At 42.6% G+C, this 15,730-nt stretch overlaps 1 protein-coding gene across 4 annotated transcripts in view; it reads left to right on the top strand.

Moving 5' to 3' along the window:
* The first annotated feature begins 1,859 nt into the window (after nt 1–1,859).
* LOC108938612 (guanine nucleotide exchange factor VAV2-like) overlaps nt 1,860–15,730 on the top strand; it is a 103,959-nt gene continuing 90,088 nt past the window's right edge. For all 4 annotated transcript variants that reach the window (XM_018759357.2, XM_018759355.2, XM_018759356.2 and 1 more), the window contains exon 1: nt 1,860–3,669. In XM_018759357.2, coding sequence (XP_018614873.1) covers nt 3,466–3,669 — 204 coding nt within the window. In that variant the 5' untranslated portion in view covers nt 1,860–3,465. The remainder of the gene's footprint in view (nt 3,670–15,730) is intronic.

The following is a 15,730-nucleotide window of genomic DNA, read 5'->3' as shown; positions in this document are numbered from 1 at the left end:
ATGAGTGAGTTGTCCAGTTTGATCGAGAGATCATGAAAGGAAGACTGGCCAGCTGGGAAATGTAGGATCTCTGTTTTGGAGAGATTGAGCTGGAGGTGGTGATCATACATCCATGCAGAGATGTCTGACAGGGAGGCAGCGATGCGCACGGAAATGTCTGAAGCTCCAGGTGGAAAGGAAAGTTGGAACTGGGTATCATCAGCATAGCAATGATATTTGAATCCATGGGAGGCTATGACAGGGCCAAGGGAGGCAGTGTAGATCGAGAAGAGCAGAGGACTCAGTACCGAGCCCTGTGGGACACCAGTTGAGAGAGGGAGAGCTGAAGAACGGGAGCCCCACCAGACCACTGATAGAATCTGTCTGATAGGTAGGACTCAAACCATCTTAGTGCCGTTCCTTTGATGCCAGCCTGACTAAGAGAGGAGAGTAGAATCTGGTGGTTGAATGCTGCAGGCAGGTCAAGGAGGATGAGGACCAAGGAGAGGTAGGCCGCTCTAGCTGACTGGAAAGCATCAGACACTGCCAGGAGCACGGTCTCCTTGGAGTGACTAACTTTGAATCCAAACTGATATCCATCGAGGATATGGTTCCAGGTGAGAAATTTAGGCTGCCCGTTCTAGAGTTTTAGACAGATAGAGGAGGAGTGAGATTGACCTGTAGTTTTGGACTGAGTTAGGATCCAGAGAGGGTTTCTTTACCAGAGGTGAAATGAGAGCAGTTTTGAAGGCAGATGGAAAGGAGCCAGAGGTGAGCGAGGAGTTGATGATCTTGGAGATGAAGTTGGGGAGTTGCGGGGAGATGGTCTGAAGGAGTGTCGATGGGATCGGATCTAGCGAGCAGGTGGTGGCTCTGTGTGATATCAGGAGGTCGGAGATTTCATATTCTGAGAGTGGCTTGGATTTGGAAAGCATGTCCTTGCAGAGAAGTCCAGCGTGAACAGGGCAGGGTGATGCTGAGAACTTGTCAGTGATTGCGTTGACTTCGTCTCTGAAAAACAAAGCAAAGTTATCAGCAATGAGAGAAGAGGGAGGAGGAGGTGGCAAACAGACTGTGTGGTTTTTGTTGCAGACTGTATTTTGTTGTGGAAGAAGGTGTTGTGTGTTTTTTTTTTTTTTTTTTAGCTGAAGAGACAGCAGAGTGAAAAGTAGCTAAGGGTTGTTTGTAGACATCCAGGTCTATGCGAGTCTTGGATTTTCGTCATCTTCGCTCTGCAGCCCAGAGTTTAGTCCTGTTAGTATGTAATGTATGTCACCCATGGGGTGGCACTGGGGCATGCTGGTCTGGAAGTTAGGGGACAGAGAGAGTTAAGGAAGGAAGACAGGGCAGAGAGCAAAATGTTAGTAGCATCGTCTGTTGATAGATCTGAGAACTGTACAGCAGAAGGGAGAGCGTGGCAGAGGCGAAACAGGAAGGCAGGAGAGATTTTAATTGAACACAGGTCTATGTGCTTTTCAGTTGCTCAGGTATGACATGCTGATCCATATTTATATTTTACTTTATTTGGCATGTTCTGGGGGGCACGGTGGCACAGTGGGTTGGAGCTGGTCCTGCTCTCCAGTGGGTCTGGGGTTCAAGTCCCACTTGGGGTGCCTTGTGATGGACTGGCATCCTGTCCTGGGTGTGTCCCCTCCCCCTCCAGCCTTATGCCCTGTGTTGCCGGGTTAGGCTCCGGTTCCTCGCGACCCCGTATGGGACAAGCGGTTCAGAAAGTGTGTGTGTGTCATGTTCTGAGATGATATACCCCATGCATTAGTAGGCTATACGCAGCAGATTTGGGAGAAGAGCAGCGTCGTGCAGCGGGAGCCCTACAATAGTATACAGGAACAGCCTTTATTGTAGCACCACGAGGTGGCGACATTTCACAGGATATGTTTGTGATCTGGAAACTTTTAACATGAAGAGGTTACGAAGGTTCACAGTATAGAAAAGGGTTTGTTTCTGATAAGTAGCGATGCGCTTGCTTACTTAAACGTCTATCCCTGGTAATACAATTATTTTAAAAGCAGTGCCATAAAGCCTATGAGATGCGATTTGTTTTTTGATGAGGTTCAATGAAATTATAATTAATTCTCAGGAATTTGGTATGACCTTTTTAAGTGACGCACGTAGCGCCTAAAAAAAGAGTAACAACACACAAGGAATGATTATCGAAACAGTTTACATTTGTAATATTTAACAGTACGCACCACTTGTTCCACTAACAAGTGTCCATGTGAAATGGGTTAAAGAGGAATTGTTGCTAGGCCTCTTTACGAGCTGGAAAAGCGATGGAAAGCTGAAGGTCCTCCCGGGCATGAATGCTATTGATAGCGAGGCGCGCGAACAGCACCACGAGCCGTTCCCTCCCACAGGCTCTGACACGTGTGCGCGCTGGGCCGCACCTCCGTTCACATCCTCTCAGCCTACCGCCCCTCCCGCTCGTGAAGCGCGTTCACGTTTCCCGCAAAGACCGCGCGACCGGGCTCCGAGTCGACGAGTTCGGCTCTCTAACTCCGGGGAGACGGAGTGTTGCTGTGCTGGGAGGAGGAAACGAGAATAATAATCTTAAAGATAATACACTAGACTAGTAGTGGATTTACTGAGGGGTCTTAATTGCTTCGGCCTTTTACTTTGACTAAACTTGAGCACATTCTTATTATGGAACGTAAGACTTCACAGCCTTTTAAGTCAGGAAGGATGATATAAAACGCGGTGAAGTCGGCGGAGTGAAGCGTTTTTTTCCTTCCAAGTTGGGATGAGATGTTTGAGAACAGAACTTGTGCGGTGAGGAGTAACAACACGTGTGTGCTGGAGGAGAAGGAGGAGATACCCATTTTTGTTCCCGGAGCCTGAAGTGACCGGCGGTGCTGTTACCCCTGTTATACATGAGCGCACGCGCTTGTCAGCTCGCGCCGCAGTTCTGCTGTAGGACCCTTGTTTTCCCACCGCGAACCTTGAGAAGTGGACGGTCGGGTCGGTGTTTTCGCCTGGCGGGAGTGTTGTGGTGTGTGTGTATGTGACAGCCGCGCTCGGCCGCGTGTCCGAATCACAGCTCGTCCCGCTTCATTGTCCGACGGCGGAGCAGCGTCCCGCGGGAAACCCCCCACAGGCAGCCCGCCTCGAGGCGCGACGTGCGTCGGCAACTCTCCCGCCGAATGTGTAAAACCAGCCGGGAAATTATCTGGTAGAGCGGAGGAACAGGCGCTGCAGAACTTCGTCGAGGCTTAACTGTGTCCAGCAGAAACAAAAAGGAGGGGAAAGACTTAACTTCACCTTAAATAAAAAGAGGACTACAAGTTGACGCTTTTCATTCACAATGAGTCGTTTGGCTAAGCGAGAGAAGCGCTTCTCCCTGCGCCTCTAACTCTCCCCGCTGCAGTTCTGGTGCCGCCGGAGTTCACACTTGGCGCCGAGTCTTGTCGGGCTCCAGGCCCTGCCTGCCCGGTGTCTCTGTGTCGCTCCGTCCCCGGCGACATCATCATCATGGAGGAGTGGAGGCAGTGCAGCCGCTGGCTCATCGACTGCAAGGTGCTGCCCGCGAACCACCGGGTCGTGTGGCCGTCGGCCGCCGTCTTCGACCTGGCCCAGGCGCTCCGGGACGGCGTGCTTCTGTGCCAGGTGCTGCACAACCTCTCCCCGGGCTCCGTGGACCTGAAGGAGATCAACTTCAGGCCGCAGATGTCACAGGTAGGTAAACCCGCGCACTTCGTCTTAGGCAGTCAAGTCCCAGGAGAATTCTAGTTTCGCGCTGCCCGGTGTCTTGCTTTACATAAAACAATTTTCTCCTGAGTCACAGGTTAATCAGTCAGCGTAGTCAGATGAAGCGTTTCTTATTAAGTTAATGTGGCGGTTAGGCACTGAATTTAATTGGACTAACTTGTGTCTCTGAGGACTACTGTTAGGATGACTAGGATTTCTCACTATCATGTAGGAAGGAAGAGCGATGAGTAAAGGTGGCTACTGATCACTGGAGAAGCACCTTGACAAGGTGAAAGTTGATGCGCCTCAGCCTCAGGTCTAGTTCAAAAGAGGGGCGTCCGTTGTCATTTGATTGACACGCCGTCTCGCCAGTCAGGAGTGCAGAACACTTTCACGCGACACTATAATATTCATCCAACAAGCACAGCGTTTGTATTTTCTTTTTTTTTTTTTTTGGTAAGAGTTTATTTGTGGAATTTTGTTTTTTTGAGACAGCCTAAAAGCAAAAGTGTGAATTATACCTAAAATCAATTTACATCTATTCAGCAGACACTTTTCTCCAAAGAGACTTCCAATGAACTCTATCTAGTGTTATGAGCCCACACACCTTATTCACCAAGGTGACTTACACTGCTAGATACATTACTTACAATGGATCACTCATCCATACATCAGTATAACACACTCTCTCTGTCACGCACAAATTTCAGTAGGAAATATCTCATTAACTGTCCTGTAGTAATCTGATTAAAATATTTTGACAATCTTAAGTGTTTTCCTACACATAATTATTAGATATTATGGATTTAGTGCATCTCATTTAAGGAAAGCAAGTAACTCAAATACCAGATCTCTTGTCTAAGGTTTTGTTTGGCATTCTTGAAATATCACTACCTTGCCATTTTAGCGGATAACTGAGCATAAGAACGTGTCTGTGTGTCAACAGTTATGGAAAATAGGGTTGGGGTGCGTTAAATGACCATATGTTTCATTAACATTTTACTGCTGGTGCTGACAGCTTGTGCATCACAGTGCCCCACATAGTGATGTTTATTTGGGGAGGAAAGGATGAGAGAAACAACTGACAGACAGGTCCCAAAAGTCTTCCCGGACGCATCCGATTAGTTGATTCATTGTTGTCTGAGGTGATGCTTCAGCAGAAACAGGTATTGTATAGTGTTGCTCAGTTTCGAATCAGTGGTATGTTGTCACTTCCTGTGAGCCTGACTAGGGCTGCTATGGGACTGACTGTTGGAGACCAAAGTTGACAAGGGACTATGGATTAATAGTTTAGAGAAGACTGTCTTAACATTATTCTAAGGCAGAAGGCTCGAGAAAGGTGTCTGGTCAAGGGTGTCCACTACTCTGATGAAGATTAAAAGAAGATAGGGAATTTTAAAATCTTTATGCAGCTGACTAGCTTGCTTGTCTAAGTCCAAGGTTAAAAAACATGTGGGTGTACTGATTAATGCATGGTATTTAAAGACACTTGCATTTCCAGATGGCAAGCTGAAATGTATTTGTTGTCATGACACAAATTGTGTAACAACTGTGTTGCGTTGGCATGGTGTGTATGTTTAGTATTATTCTGCCTTTTACAACTGCATTTTTGGCTTTATAATGCTCACAGCAGAGAGGTGAAAATCTTTTAGGTTTTTTAATGTACACAATTCATAGTTAGCAAAATTTTGTGTGGTTTTTGTATTTATTGGTTTTAAGTTCTAAATAGGGTACAGTATATAGATGTTTGGCTTCTGTGGTGTTTTTGGAGCGCTCTTTATTGTTCCTGTCTTATTTGGTTTTTGATCAATATGAAATAGATTGTTGTCGTCAGTTTTAACCCCATTGCTTTGCTGGACCTATGGGGTGTGTTTATCCACTTTGCTTCCAAAAACTTCCTGAGGCCATGTTCCAAAGTTTGGATGCAGTGTTGGATTTCTTTTCCTTTGTTTCATCAGGGAAGGAAAACACAATGCTCTTCATAGAATGTTAAAATGCTGCAGTTGTAAGCTTTAATAAGTGTGATTCATTCTGTGCTAATTTTGCTGTTAATACTTAATTTACAATTTAATTTTTCATGACCAAGAAGACATGTAGAAGATTTACTCATGCCACATATCACATTTACGCAAAATGCCTCCTGCTACTTAAAGGAAAATGATATAGTAGTGAGCATTTAATGTTTATTTATAAAAGACTGAAGTATTTGCTCAGTGACAGTTTCTGTTTTAAAAGAGCTAGTGGGCTGTGTTAATACAGCAGGGTAGAATCCTGAATAAAATTTCTTGTTGCAAATAGGTCCCCTGTGTGAGAAGTAAGATTTAAACGTACCAAGTCACCTGATAAGGATGTGGAGAAATTGTTTGTTTTGATATGTGTCATGCTGTGTATGTGTTATGTGAAATGATATGTTTGGTTCGTGTCTCATCTCTCTTACCTAGTGCTGATGAATCCATGGTGCAGATAATCAATGATGTGGGGTTATACATTAGCCCTAGATGTACCCCTGTGTCTGAATATCTGATCAGTTGACATCATCTTGGATCAGCCACATTACTGTTGGCTTGTTGAGAGCGGTTGACATAATGCAGCGATAAGTTCCTTGTTGTCACCAAATGATGGTAGCAAACGCATTACGTGCAGTAATACCCAAGAATCATTGCAAGTGTGTCATATGCAGCAGCACATCATCAGGCCTTGGACTGTTTGCTTCTGCTAAAACAAATGCATGGATTCAGACTGCTAGATCAGAAATGAACTTTGGTTAATGAATTACAGAAGCAAATTCAGAGACAGTACTCCTGAAGTCATTAAACATTTATTTCTTGAACACTATACTTGGTTCCAGTCGTCCCTCGTGTTTCTCCTGAGTCCTTAGACTACAGTGTTAACCTTTCTTGTCCCATTTTTACATTTTTAAGTGTATCAGTGTCACTATATATATATATATATATATATATATATATATATATATATATATATATTTTAAACTTCAGGTATGAATATGGTATTGTGCAATGCAACGCAAGCTGGTATGAGGTGCTGACTTGCCAAAGAAGCTGGTGGCCCCTGGTTCCAGTAGCAACATTAGACTTTTTCTTGCTGATGGCATTATGTTGCTGTCAGGAAGGGGGGGGGGGGGGAATGCAAGCAACAAACTTTTTCTTTCTTTCTTTGTAGGTCCCTGCTCTCAAGCATGTTTTCCAATAGTAATGTGTTGGCATATTGGTGTGATATTGGTGATCACCCTACTCCGCTTGTTTTGACTGTGGTGGTATGTGTGTCTTGTTCACTTTAATATTTCATTAACAACCATGAGATGGTGGTTTAAAGCAGGCATAGGCTAGAACGCTACTTCAGCATCACTCTTTGTCAAAGTTGCTGCTTTATGATGTGTTTTATGTGTTTCATGCAGTCCATTAAGTTCCTGTTCCACATGGTGGGGGAGGACTTCTTTTACACACACCTGTGGTTCAGTGGGAGGTCATTTACACATCTCTGCTGGTGTTCACCACCTGGATTGCTGTGGCCCTAAGGCTCATGTAATGGTTAGCACCCTGCAGACCTGAGGGATACGCAGGTACCTTGTCCTTTCAAGCTTAGAATGAAAGAATCTGTATAGAACCCTCTGGATTTCTTATTAATGGTCATATTGTCTCATTTGTTCGATGGAAAGAGAAGTTGGGTAGGGAGCACAACGTTAGATTAGCTGAACTGTGGTTGACAGAGTGGGGAAACTTGACACACTAATGAGCACGTGATGATTTGACAGGGCCATTGTTTGGTCCTTCTAATCAGTTTGCAGTGAACACTAATGTAACATATTCATAATGTTAGGGTCATGTTTAAAAACCTTTTGAGAAGAGTGCTCTGATTGGCCTTTATTACCTGCTAGCATAGTGGTTAGAGCTGCTGTCTTTAGATCTGAAGGTTGCCAGTTTGAATCTCACCTACTGCTGCAATACCAATGAACAATGTACTTACCTTAAATTGCTCCAGTAAAAGTTACCCAGATGTATGAATGGGTAAGTCATTGTTATTCACTCAGGAGAAAAGCATCAGCTAAATGACTAAATGTAACTGACACTTCAATCAAAAGTTAATTGTAGCATTTAATTTCCTTATACAATTAGTGTGTTTTTTTTTTTTTTTTTTTTTTTTTTTTTTTTTTTTAAAACTATAACTGTTCAAGGTATCTTGCACAACTGTTCTGTGTCAGTAATGGAGATTGAAGCTTGACCTGATATTCTCCAGGTTAGTCCGTGTCTTTTAACTGTTCCACTACCTGATGCCCTAACGCCGAACTGTCTTCCAGTATGGAGATATTCGTATCGGACCATAAAGTATTCAGTTCACACCGTACAACATAGTGCTTATTCAGACCACACTTAGTTGTGTTCTAGTATCCAGGCTGCCCTGGCTTCTTTACATTCCACAAATTGTCTGATAATGTCATCCAATCTCATTATGTGTGGAGAACAGTTGATCTGCTGCGGCTGTTTTAATTACATTATAGTGACAAGATGTTGCGCAGGGTCTAATTTAAAGCCCATTACTGGCACCTCTGGAGGTATAAGGGCAGAAGTGGGAGGCTATATATAAAATGTTGGTTTGTGTTAACCTTTGTAAAATAAGCAAGTCTTGATTTATCTTCATTTTGTATACTTTAAATATTAATGTAAAATTAAATGATGGTTAAAATGAAACAAATGCATTTTATTGCTGCTCTAAATCAGTTTGAATGTCTCAGTATGACACCTCACTCATGTTTAGCAGCCGATCACTTCAGAATTAGTGCAAACTTTCAAGGTTATTATACATTAGTAGCAGAAAAATCAAAAGTATGAGGTATTACAAATTACAGTAGGAAGATGTAAATGTTAGATGTCTGCAGCAGTAGGAAAGCTTCTGATGAATGGAAGTTTCTAGTGCTATAAGAGGAGAAATCGGGAATTTTTTGGACTGACTGGTACGATAGATTTATCTGCTGTATTGTGCCTCATTACTTCATGGAAAGATAAGTGGCCGATGATGTGTCTTAGCTGAACCGTGGAAGTAGTGTAGAGGTATGGAGTGGTGGCCTTGGACAGATGATTCAATGGACATGTTAGAGCAAGAGGTAATAGTGTTAGCCTACCCATTATAAATGTCCCATCGCAGCTCCATAAATGCACCAACTCATCTACCTTGTAATTTATTTATTGTGAGGTCATAGCCTGCCCTGTAGAGCTTGTCAAAGACCGTATTTGTTGATTTCATCAAAAAGACTTAAATCCTACAAGCTTTCTTCTTTCTTTTTAAATGGCCTATTTTAAGTGCGTACAGTTCTTTCTCTAAGTAAGAGCTCTTTTTTTTTTTTTTTTTTTTTTTTTTTTTTTTTTTTTTTAGGGCCCATTCCCCCCCCCCTCCCCCCCCCCCATCTGCTAAGGTCTCCAGCCTTGATTAGAGACACAATGCATTCTTCCTGTCTGGTGCAGGGAGACAAGGCACAACTATGTATCTCCTCCCTCCGTGTTGCACCAACCCTCAAGAAACATCTGGAACCAGAAAAGGAGGTTTACAGCAGCACTGCATGAAGCCAGACATTGTCTTGCCGAGCATGTGCAGGTGTCGACAGAGTTTAGCACCAGCTAAATACGACACACACATTATGTTGTGTGCAGAGGCATTTTTGTCAGAGTGCTTTCCAAAAGCTGCTGTGAGCTGCTCACTCACTCCTTCCTCATCACCATGCCCCTTTCATCCTCCATCCATCTAAGAAAGAACAAGATTGGTGTTCTCCTCTGCAAAGCCATCAGAAAATCCTAAAATAGCCCGAAGCTCTGCTTCCTGCCAATTATTTCATGGCTATGTTGGATATGTAAATAATGAAATGTGTATCTTTGTTCCAGTCTTTCTGATCCCCCAAACAGACAGATCTCCACCCTGTGTTCTGGTAGGGTATGAATCAAGCTACAGGAAGGGATTGGCTCCTTGGGAAAAAGGGTTACATTCTTGTCAGTTTTGAAGGAATGAATACCCTATTGTGTGCATTTTTAATAGATGAGGTGGCTCTGATCAGAGCTTTCTGGGCCAACTAGTTGACTCAGCATGTCAAAGGAGTGTGGACGATCTGACGGGGTAGGGAGCCTTGAATTTGTTTCCTTGCTTCATTTAAACACAAAATCCATAACTCTTATTTTTTGGTTTCTTCTAATGAAGTTGCCATACAACATTTTCATAAAATAATGATTTGTTTTGTAGATTCTTGGATATTCCGTACTTGTCCCTTTCAATAATCATTCTGTATTGGTACATAAGCAGATGTTGTGGAGAAACAAAATCAACACATTTTTGTATCTGGAAACTTTTCAAATAGATTAGGTTCAGCATGATGTGTGTAATGTACTTGGAGTGTGATCCTGTTTCCATTTTTATGTTTTTGTACTTTTAAATCCCTAAACTGTAATATACTGAGTTTCTGAATGTAATTCCTTTTAATGTGGCAGATTTCTCTGTTCATGTTCCTGTAGACATTCAAACATTTTAATGAGTATAATTTTTTTTTTTATAAATTGCTCTTTTTATAGTGGAAAATTCCAGTTTTAGCAATAAATGTCATTTTAATTGTTTAATTTTTGTTAGATGTCAGAGAATTGATGACTGTTCTGTAGGATTTTTTTCCATCTAGGTGTCAGAGGCTTGGTTTTTTTTTTTTTTTTAACCCTTTGTCTGTTGTGTATTTTTTTTTATTCATGGGTAAATTACAGGTTTTTGATAAATCATTCAATTTTAGCATTTGTGAAACATTACCCTTCACAAAGTATTACAGACTGTAGAGTTTCATCCTGGGGGGTTGGGCCGCAGTCCTGCTCTCCGGTGGGTCTGGGGTTCGAGTCCCGCTTGGGGTGCCTTGCGGCGGACTGGCGTCCCGTCCTGGGTGTGTCCCCCTCCCCCTCCGGCCTTACGCCCTGTGTTGCCGGGTAGGCTCCGGTTCCCCGCGACCCTGTATGGGACAAGCGGTTCTGAAAGTGTGTGTGTGTGTGTGTGAGTTTCATCCTGGAAGGCTCCTCTGAGACTCCATCTTGTTGTGCTTTGCAGCCCCTTTGTGGCTCAAGGTCAGGCTTCAAACAAAAAGGAGGATGCTCTCCTGGAGGTGAGAAATGATGGGTTTTGGGTTCTGACATTCTCTGGGTGTGCTGGTGGAACACTGTACAGGTCTCTGGAGAGGTGACTAGGGGCAGCCCAACCAGCCTCTTTCAGTGGGCTGTCCAGACACGTACTTCACAGTGCCTGTCACCACCACTCCTGACAGCAAAACTGTCCAATGTTGTCAGTTCTCTGAGCCCAAGGGCTCGTTTGCGATGCTCAGCTGAAATGCTTCTTAAATGGGTTCTGTTTCTCTGAGGTGCTGTGTTCCACTGGAGCGTGTTGCCCTTTTTGTTAGGCCCACAATGAGATGTTACAGCCCATTAATTTTGGTGGTTGGCGCGCTATCCGTAATGGGCGTCAGGTCACTAGTGTAAGAGCCAACTAGTGCGGTCCTTAGAGGATCTCACTCTATCAGTACAACAGTACAAATGAACGTTAAGATAATGTATTGGACAAAAAGCTGTCATGAATGATCTTGGTAAAACTTTTATTTATAAACTTATAGAAAACCTAAGTGGATGTTCTGGATTAACAAACAAGAGCTATAATGCATATTGAGTGGTCCCTCTAAGTTTCCCTGCACATTTCAGTTGCGTCAGTTCTGACTACTGAGCATTTTGTTACAAGCCCATTGCAATGCTTACTCATGTTGCATTTGGCTTTATTCAGTTGTTTCAGAGTGGAGCTGCAGGTTCATCCAATATGGTTGCAAATCACTTTTTTGATTTGGTGAAATTAATCCAATACAGAATTTAAGTATGGAAAGAAATGGAAATTATCTGGTGGACTAAAATGACCTTGGGTAGCAGGTAGAGTCCAAGACTCATGGACTTGTAACCTGCAGGGAGTTCAGGCCACACCTGCTCTTACTGCTGCCATAAGCTTTGCCAGGGAGCCTGAGGATTGTGAACCCCTGATGTGGTTGGAACATGCCTTACAGTCCCACTTTTTAAATGTAGGGGCCACTAGTGGTCCAGTCCAAAGGTACCTTACTTACCTTTAATGCAACATTGAAAAAAAATGTTTGAGCAGTACCCCCTGTCAGAGTTGTAGTGCTTTTACCGTCTCTGGCTGAATCTCATCTGCTCTGGTAACTTTACCAGTACAGATACCTTGCATCAACATAGTGACTTTACTAACAGTCTGGGCAGGATCATGCCTTCTCCTCCTGAGGCACCAAATGTTTCCCAGAAAAACTCTGGATTATTTCTCCATTGCCTCTGTAAATCCCTCCCATGCCTGAGTTTTTGCTTCAGCAACTGCCAATGCTCTGTCCCTCTTAACCTTCCAGTATTTCTCAGCCAAATCAAGAGATCCCCTAAAAGCTCTACCCTGAAGCCCTCCTTCTTCAACTTAAGAACTTCAGTAACTACTAGTGTTCAGCAATGGGTCACCAGGGTTGCCACAGTTGGAGGTACCGACTGCCCTCAGACCACAGCTTTTAGCAATGGTGTTCATGACTGAGGTTTTGAAGGTGGACCATTCTGACACAACATCCCTGTCCTCACTCAGGACAAGGGAGAAGTTCTCTGAGGTCAAAGATTTATGGATCTCACACTGAGCTGTCTGCCAGTGGCTCCCAGAAAACCCTCACAAAATGTTTGAGGCTCTAGCCCCATAAGTCAAATCTGGCTCACAAAGAAGTGAACAGTTGACAGGTGTGCCACTTACTTCACCTTAACCTCTGGAACATATGGTCTAAGCATCCACCAGGTGCTCTACACCCCACTTAAACTGGCAACATTTCAGTGAGCTAGAGCAGTAAAGTAGTCATGTATGCGTACAATTTTTTTGGCCAAGTTATAGTCTTCTTAATCAGAGAGCCAGGATTTATTCACATATGCTCAGATTTAATGTGTGGTGGAATTTAGCTAGCTGATGAGACTTCCTTGCGATTTAAGCTTGAAAGTCTATAGGCTTAGCAGTTTAATTTCTTTTGATTTTGGCGACAATTTCTTTTTTTATCCCTTGTGGAGAAGTTTCCTGTAGCTGAAAGGCAGCAGAATTGATGATGGAGTGGATAAGAAATAAGTGATGATGATAGTTTGGGTCATTGAATGCAAAATTAGGTAAATCAATCATCCAGCAACTGGGATTCTCAAAACTGCGCTGAAAATCCACACTTGCCTGTGAGGTCTTTCATACATGGAGATGAGGCTGCCTGGTTATGCTTGGTAATGATCACTGCGTTCTTTCAAGTGCAGCGATGCTCACTGAGGGTTTAGGGGTTTAATGTTGCAGCTGTTTATGGAACACAATGTGTGCATATATTTTTGTTTAATCCACTACTTAGGACTCCATTAGATTGACTATACTGGAAGGGACATCCAGAGGTGGAGAAATAAAGAAGTGTTATAACGTAATTGACATTTGGACATTTTTCCTTGCATCTTATTTCATTTGGCTTGCAAGTACTAGAAAATGGCATCCCATGTAGGAGGCACTGTAGTGTTTCAAGCCAGAGCTAATAAAAAAAAAAAAAAAAAAAAAATTGTCTACTAGTTTTCATTGGTTTGTTTGGCTCATGCTTTTGTCCAGAAAATAATCACAGATAACAAATGATTATACATTAGCATACTAACAGCACAGAAAGGTTATGGATGCAGACTTACTTCTATGTCAATACATCAGTACTGGAACTAAGAAAGGAAGAAATACATGGCAATATGTATAAGTAAATAAAAGGCTGGTCTTTTAAAAAGAGAAATGTTTCCACGCCAAATGTTAATATGAACTGCAACAACCTCTGTTACGTTTCTTTTTCCACTAAGACCGCCTGTGTTTCAGTGGTTAGGTACCCTGGCCTAACTTGGATCTATTAGTGCAAGGGTAATGTGTTAAACCCAACACTGGAGACTCGGCTAAACACTAACATGCAAATCTAACACAGTTTATTTCACATTGCAGTTTTAGAATCCTGTATTATAACAGTTTTAGATTACTGTAAACTGCCTTAAAATGACAGATTACAGCTTTACTCGCTTGAGGACAGTTCGGTGAATGAAAGAATGGTACGCTTTTTAATGATGGCAGGGAGATTTTGAAAGATGGTTCTTAAATTCCCGCAAGTCTTGTTCATTTCATGTCATCTAGAAATACCCAGTGCTTATACCTTTACACTCTCCCCTGTTAGGCATCACTTTGGCAATCTTATGTAGGTTTTTGTACTTTGTTTCTACATGTTTTTTTGCCCTTAAATAGATAAGAGATTAAACGGATGGTAATTGTTTTGGCTGCCTGACAGACAGCTTCTTGCACGTGCCGACAAATACAATTATTACCCATATCAGCATAGTAATCGTAGAATACATATAAGCAATATTTTATAATGTAAACTGAACTGTTATGTTAAGAGTGCTTTGAGTGAATAATCCAGAAAAGCATCATTTTACACTGCAGCTTTGCTGGTGTTTTGTCCATGCAAGGGAACAAATAATCATCTTGCATACTAAAAAAAATCAGCGGCTCAGATTTGCATTACAGAAATAAGTTGTGTAATGTTTGTCTGAGAACATGAAAAACGCGCACGCGCGCGTACTGTTCTATCGTCTGCCACGGTGACCAGCTGGCACTGTAAGAACAGGCAGTGACGTGTGCTTGGGCTGATCTCTGCCTTGTGAATGAGAAAGCCAAGTGAATTCTGGACAGATGTCTCTTTTAGAGACTCCACATGTTGTCTTACATTTGGCTGCAGCCAAGTTGTGGGTCAGTCTCCACTACTCCATGTAACATTCAAGTTCACATTAGGTGGCATATAATAATATGAATGAAAGATAGGGACTGAAATGGTCCTGTGCCAAATGTGAGTGTTAAGTGATGGTGTGGCTTTCCTGAGAGAGAGTGATCAGATTTTAGGGGTTTTTTTTTTTCTTTCCCCCCCCCCCCCCCCCCCCCCCACATACAGCAGGCAGTCTGATAGAAACAATTTATTTATGCTGGTAACCGTTTTCTTTAGCAAGATGAACATATTTTTTTCTCAAAGCACATCCTGCAACGTCACACACTTTTTTTTTTTTTGTTAAAATAATAGCACAGATTTTCTTCCGGCCAGTGTGTTTACAGATCCATTCAAATGCATAGCCCTATACTTGTCTGTCTTTTTTTTTTTTTTTTTTTTTAAATCTTCCAGCAGAGTTGGTAACTCATGTAAATATTAGGCCTGTTTTTTGGACTTTATTCTTCAGCATCAGGAACATCAGCATTTAATGATCACTGCAAAGTGTATTATGAAGGTTCCTCAGATGTGCTGTGAGGTTGCTGTGCTGTTTGTTGTCAGCAGTTCAGCTCCACTGAACACAGGCCTAGCAGAGCATAGGAGGCAAAGACGCTATTGCCCACAGCCCTTATCAGTACTGTTTTGTCATGCAAATTTAGCTGCAATTTAGCTGTTTTAGCTGCAAATTTGTTTACATAACTATACGAAAGAACAATGATCTTTTGTTTCTGCCTTGGTATTGTGCTGGCAGGGAGATGTGGTTGGTGTGGGGTTCAAGTCCGGTTCTGGCTCTGAAGTTTGCCTGCTTTTCCCCATGTTTGATCCCCCCCACACATGGACAGAAGGCGTCGCTGGCAAAACAGTTGTTCCTCCCTTGCCTTGGAAACCATATGAGTGGTCACAATGAGTCAGACTCGACTCAATGGTACTTTCATTCATTGTCCGGGTATTTATTTCCCAAGGTAGAGCTGGCTTTTATAAGTATGGTTAAAAATTCCTGCAATGTATTTATTTGACTTGACTCTGTGTGCTGGAGTGAGTGATGGACGGAATCGTTCAATGAAAATTCTTCTGTACCTTGTGCCTGACAATCTGTGGTTAAGTAGGCTTAGAATTGTTACTTCAAACTAAGTTTACATATGCTTAAATATTACTGAAGGTTTCTGTTCTGTATGTAAGGGAATGTTTAAATTTCTGTCCTAT

This window comes from Scleropages formosus, chromosome 17, assembly GCF_900964775.1.
Source record: "Scleropages formosus chromosome 17, fSclFor1.1, whole genome shotgun sequence".
Taxonomy (NCBI): domain Eukaryota; kingdom Metazoa; phylum Chordata; class Actinopteri; order Osteoglossiformes; family Osteoglossidae; genus Scleropages; species Scleropages formosus.
This window is presented reverse-complemented; position numbering and strand designations above follow the sequence as displayed.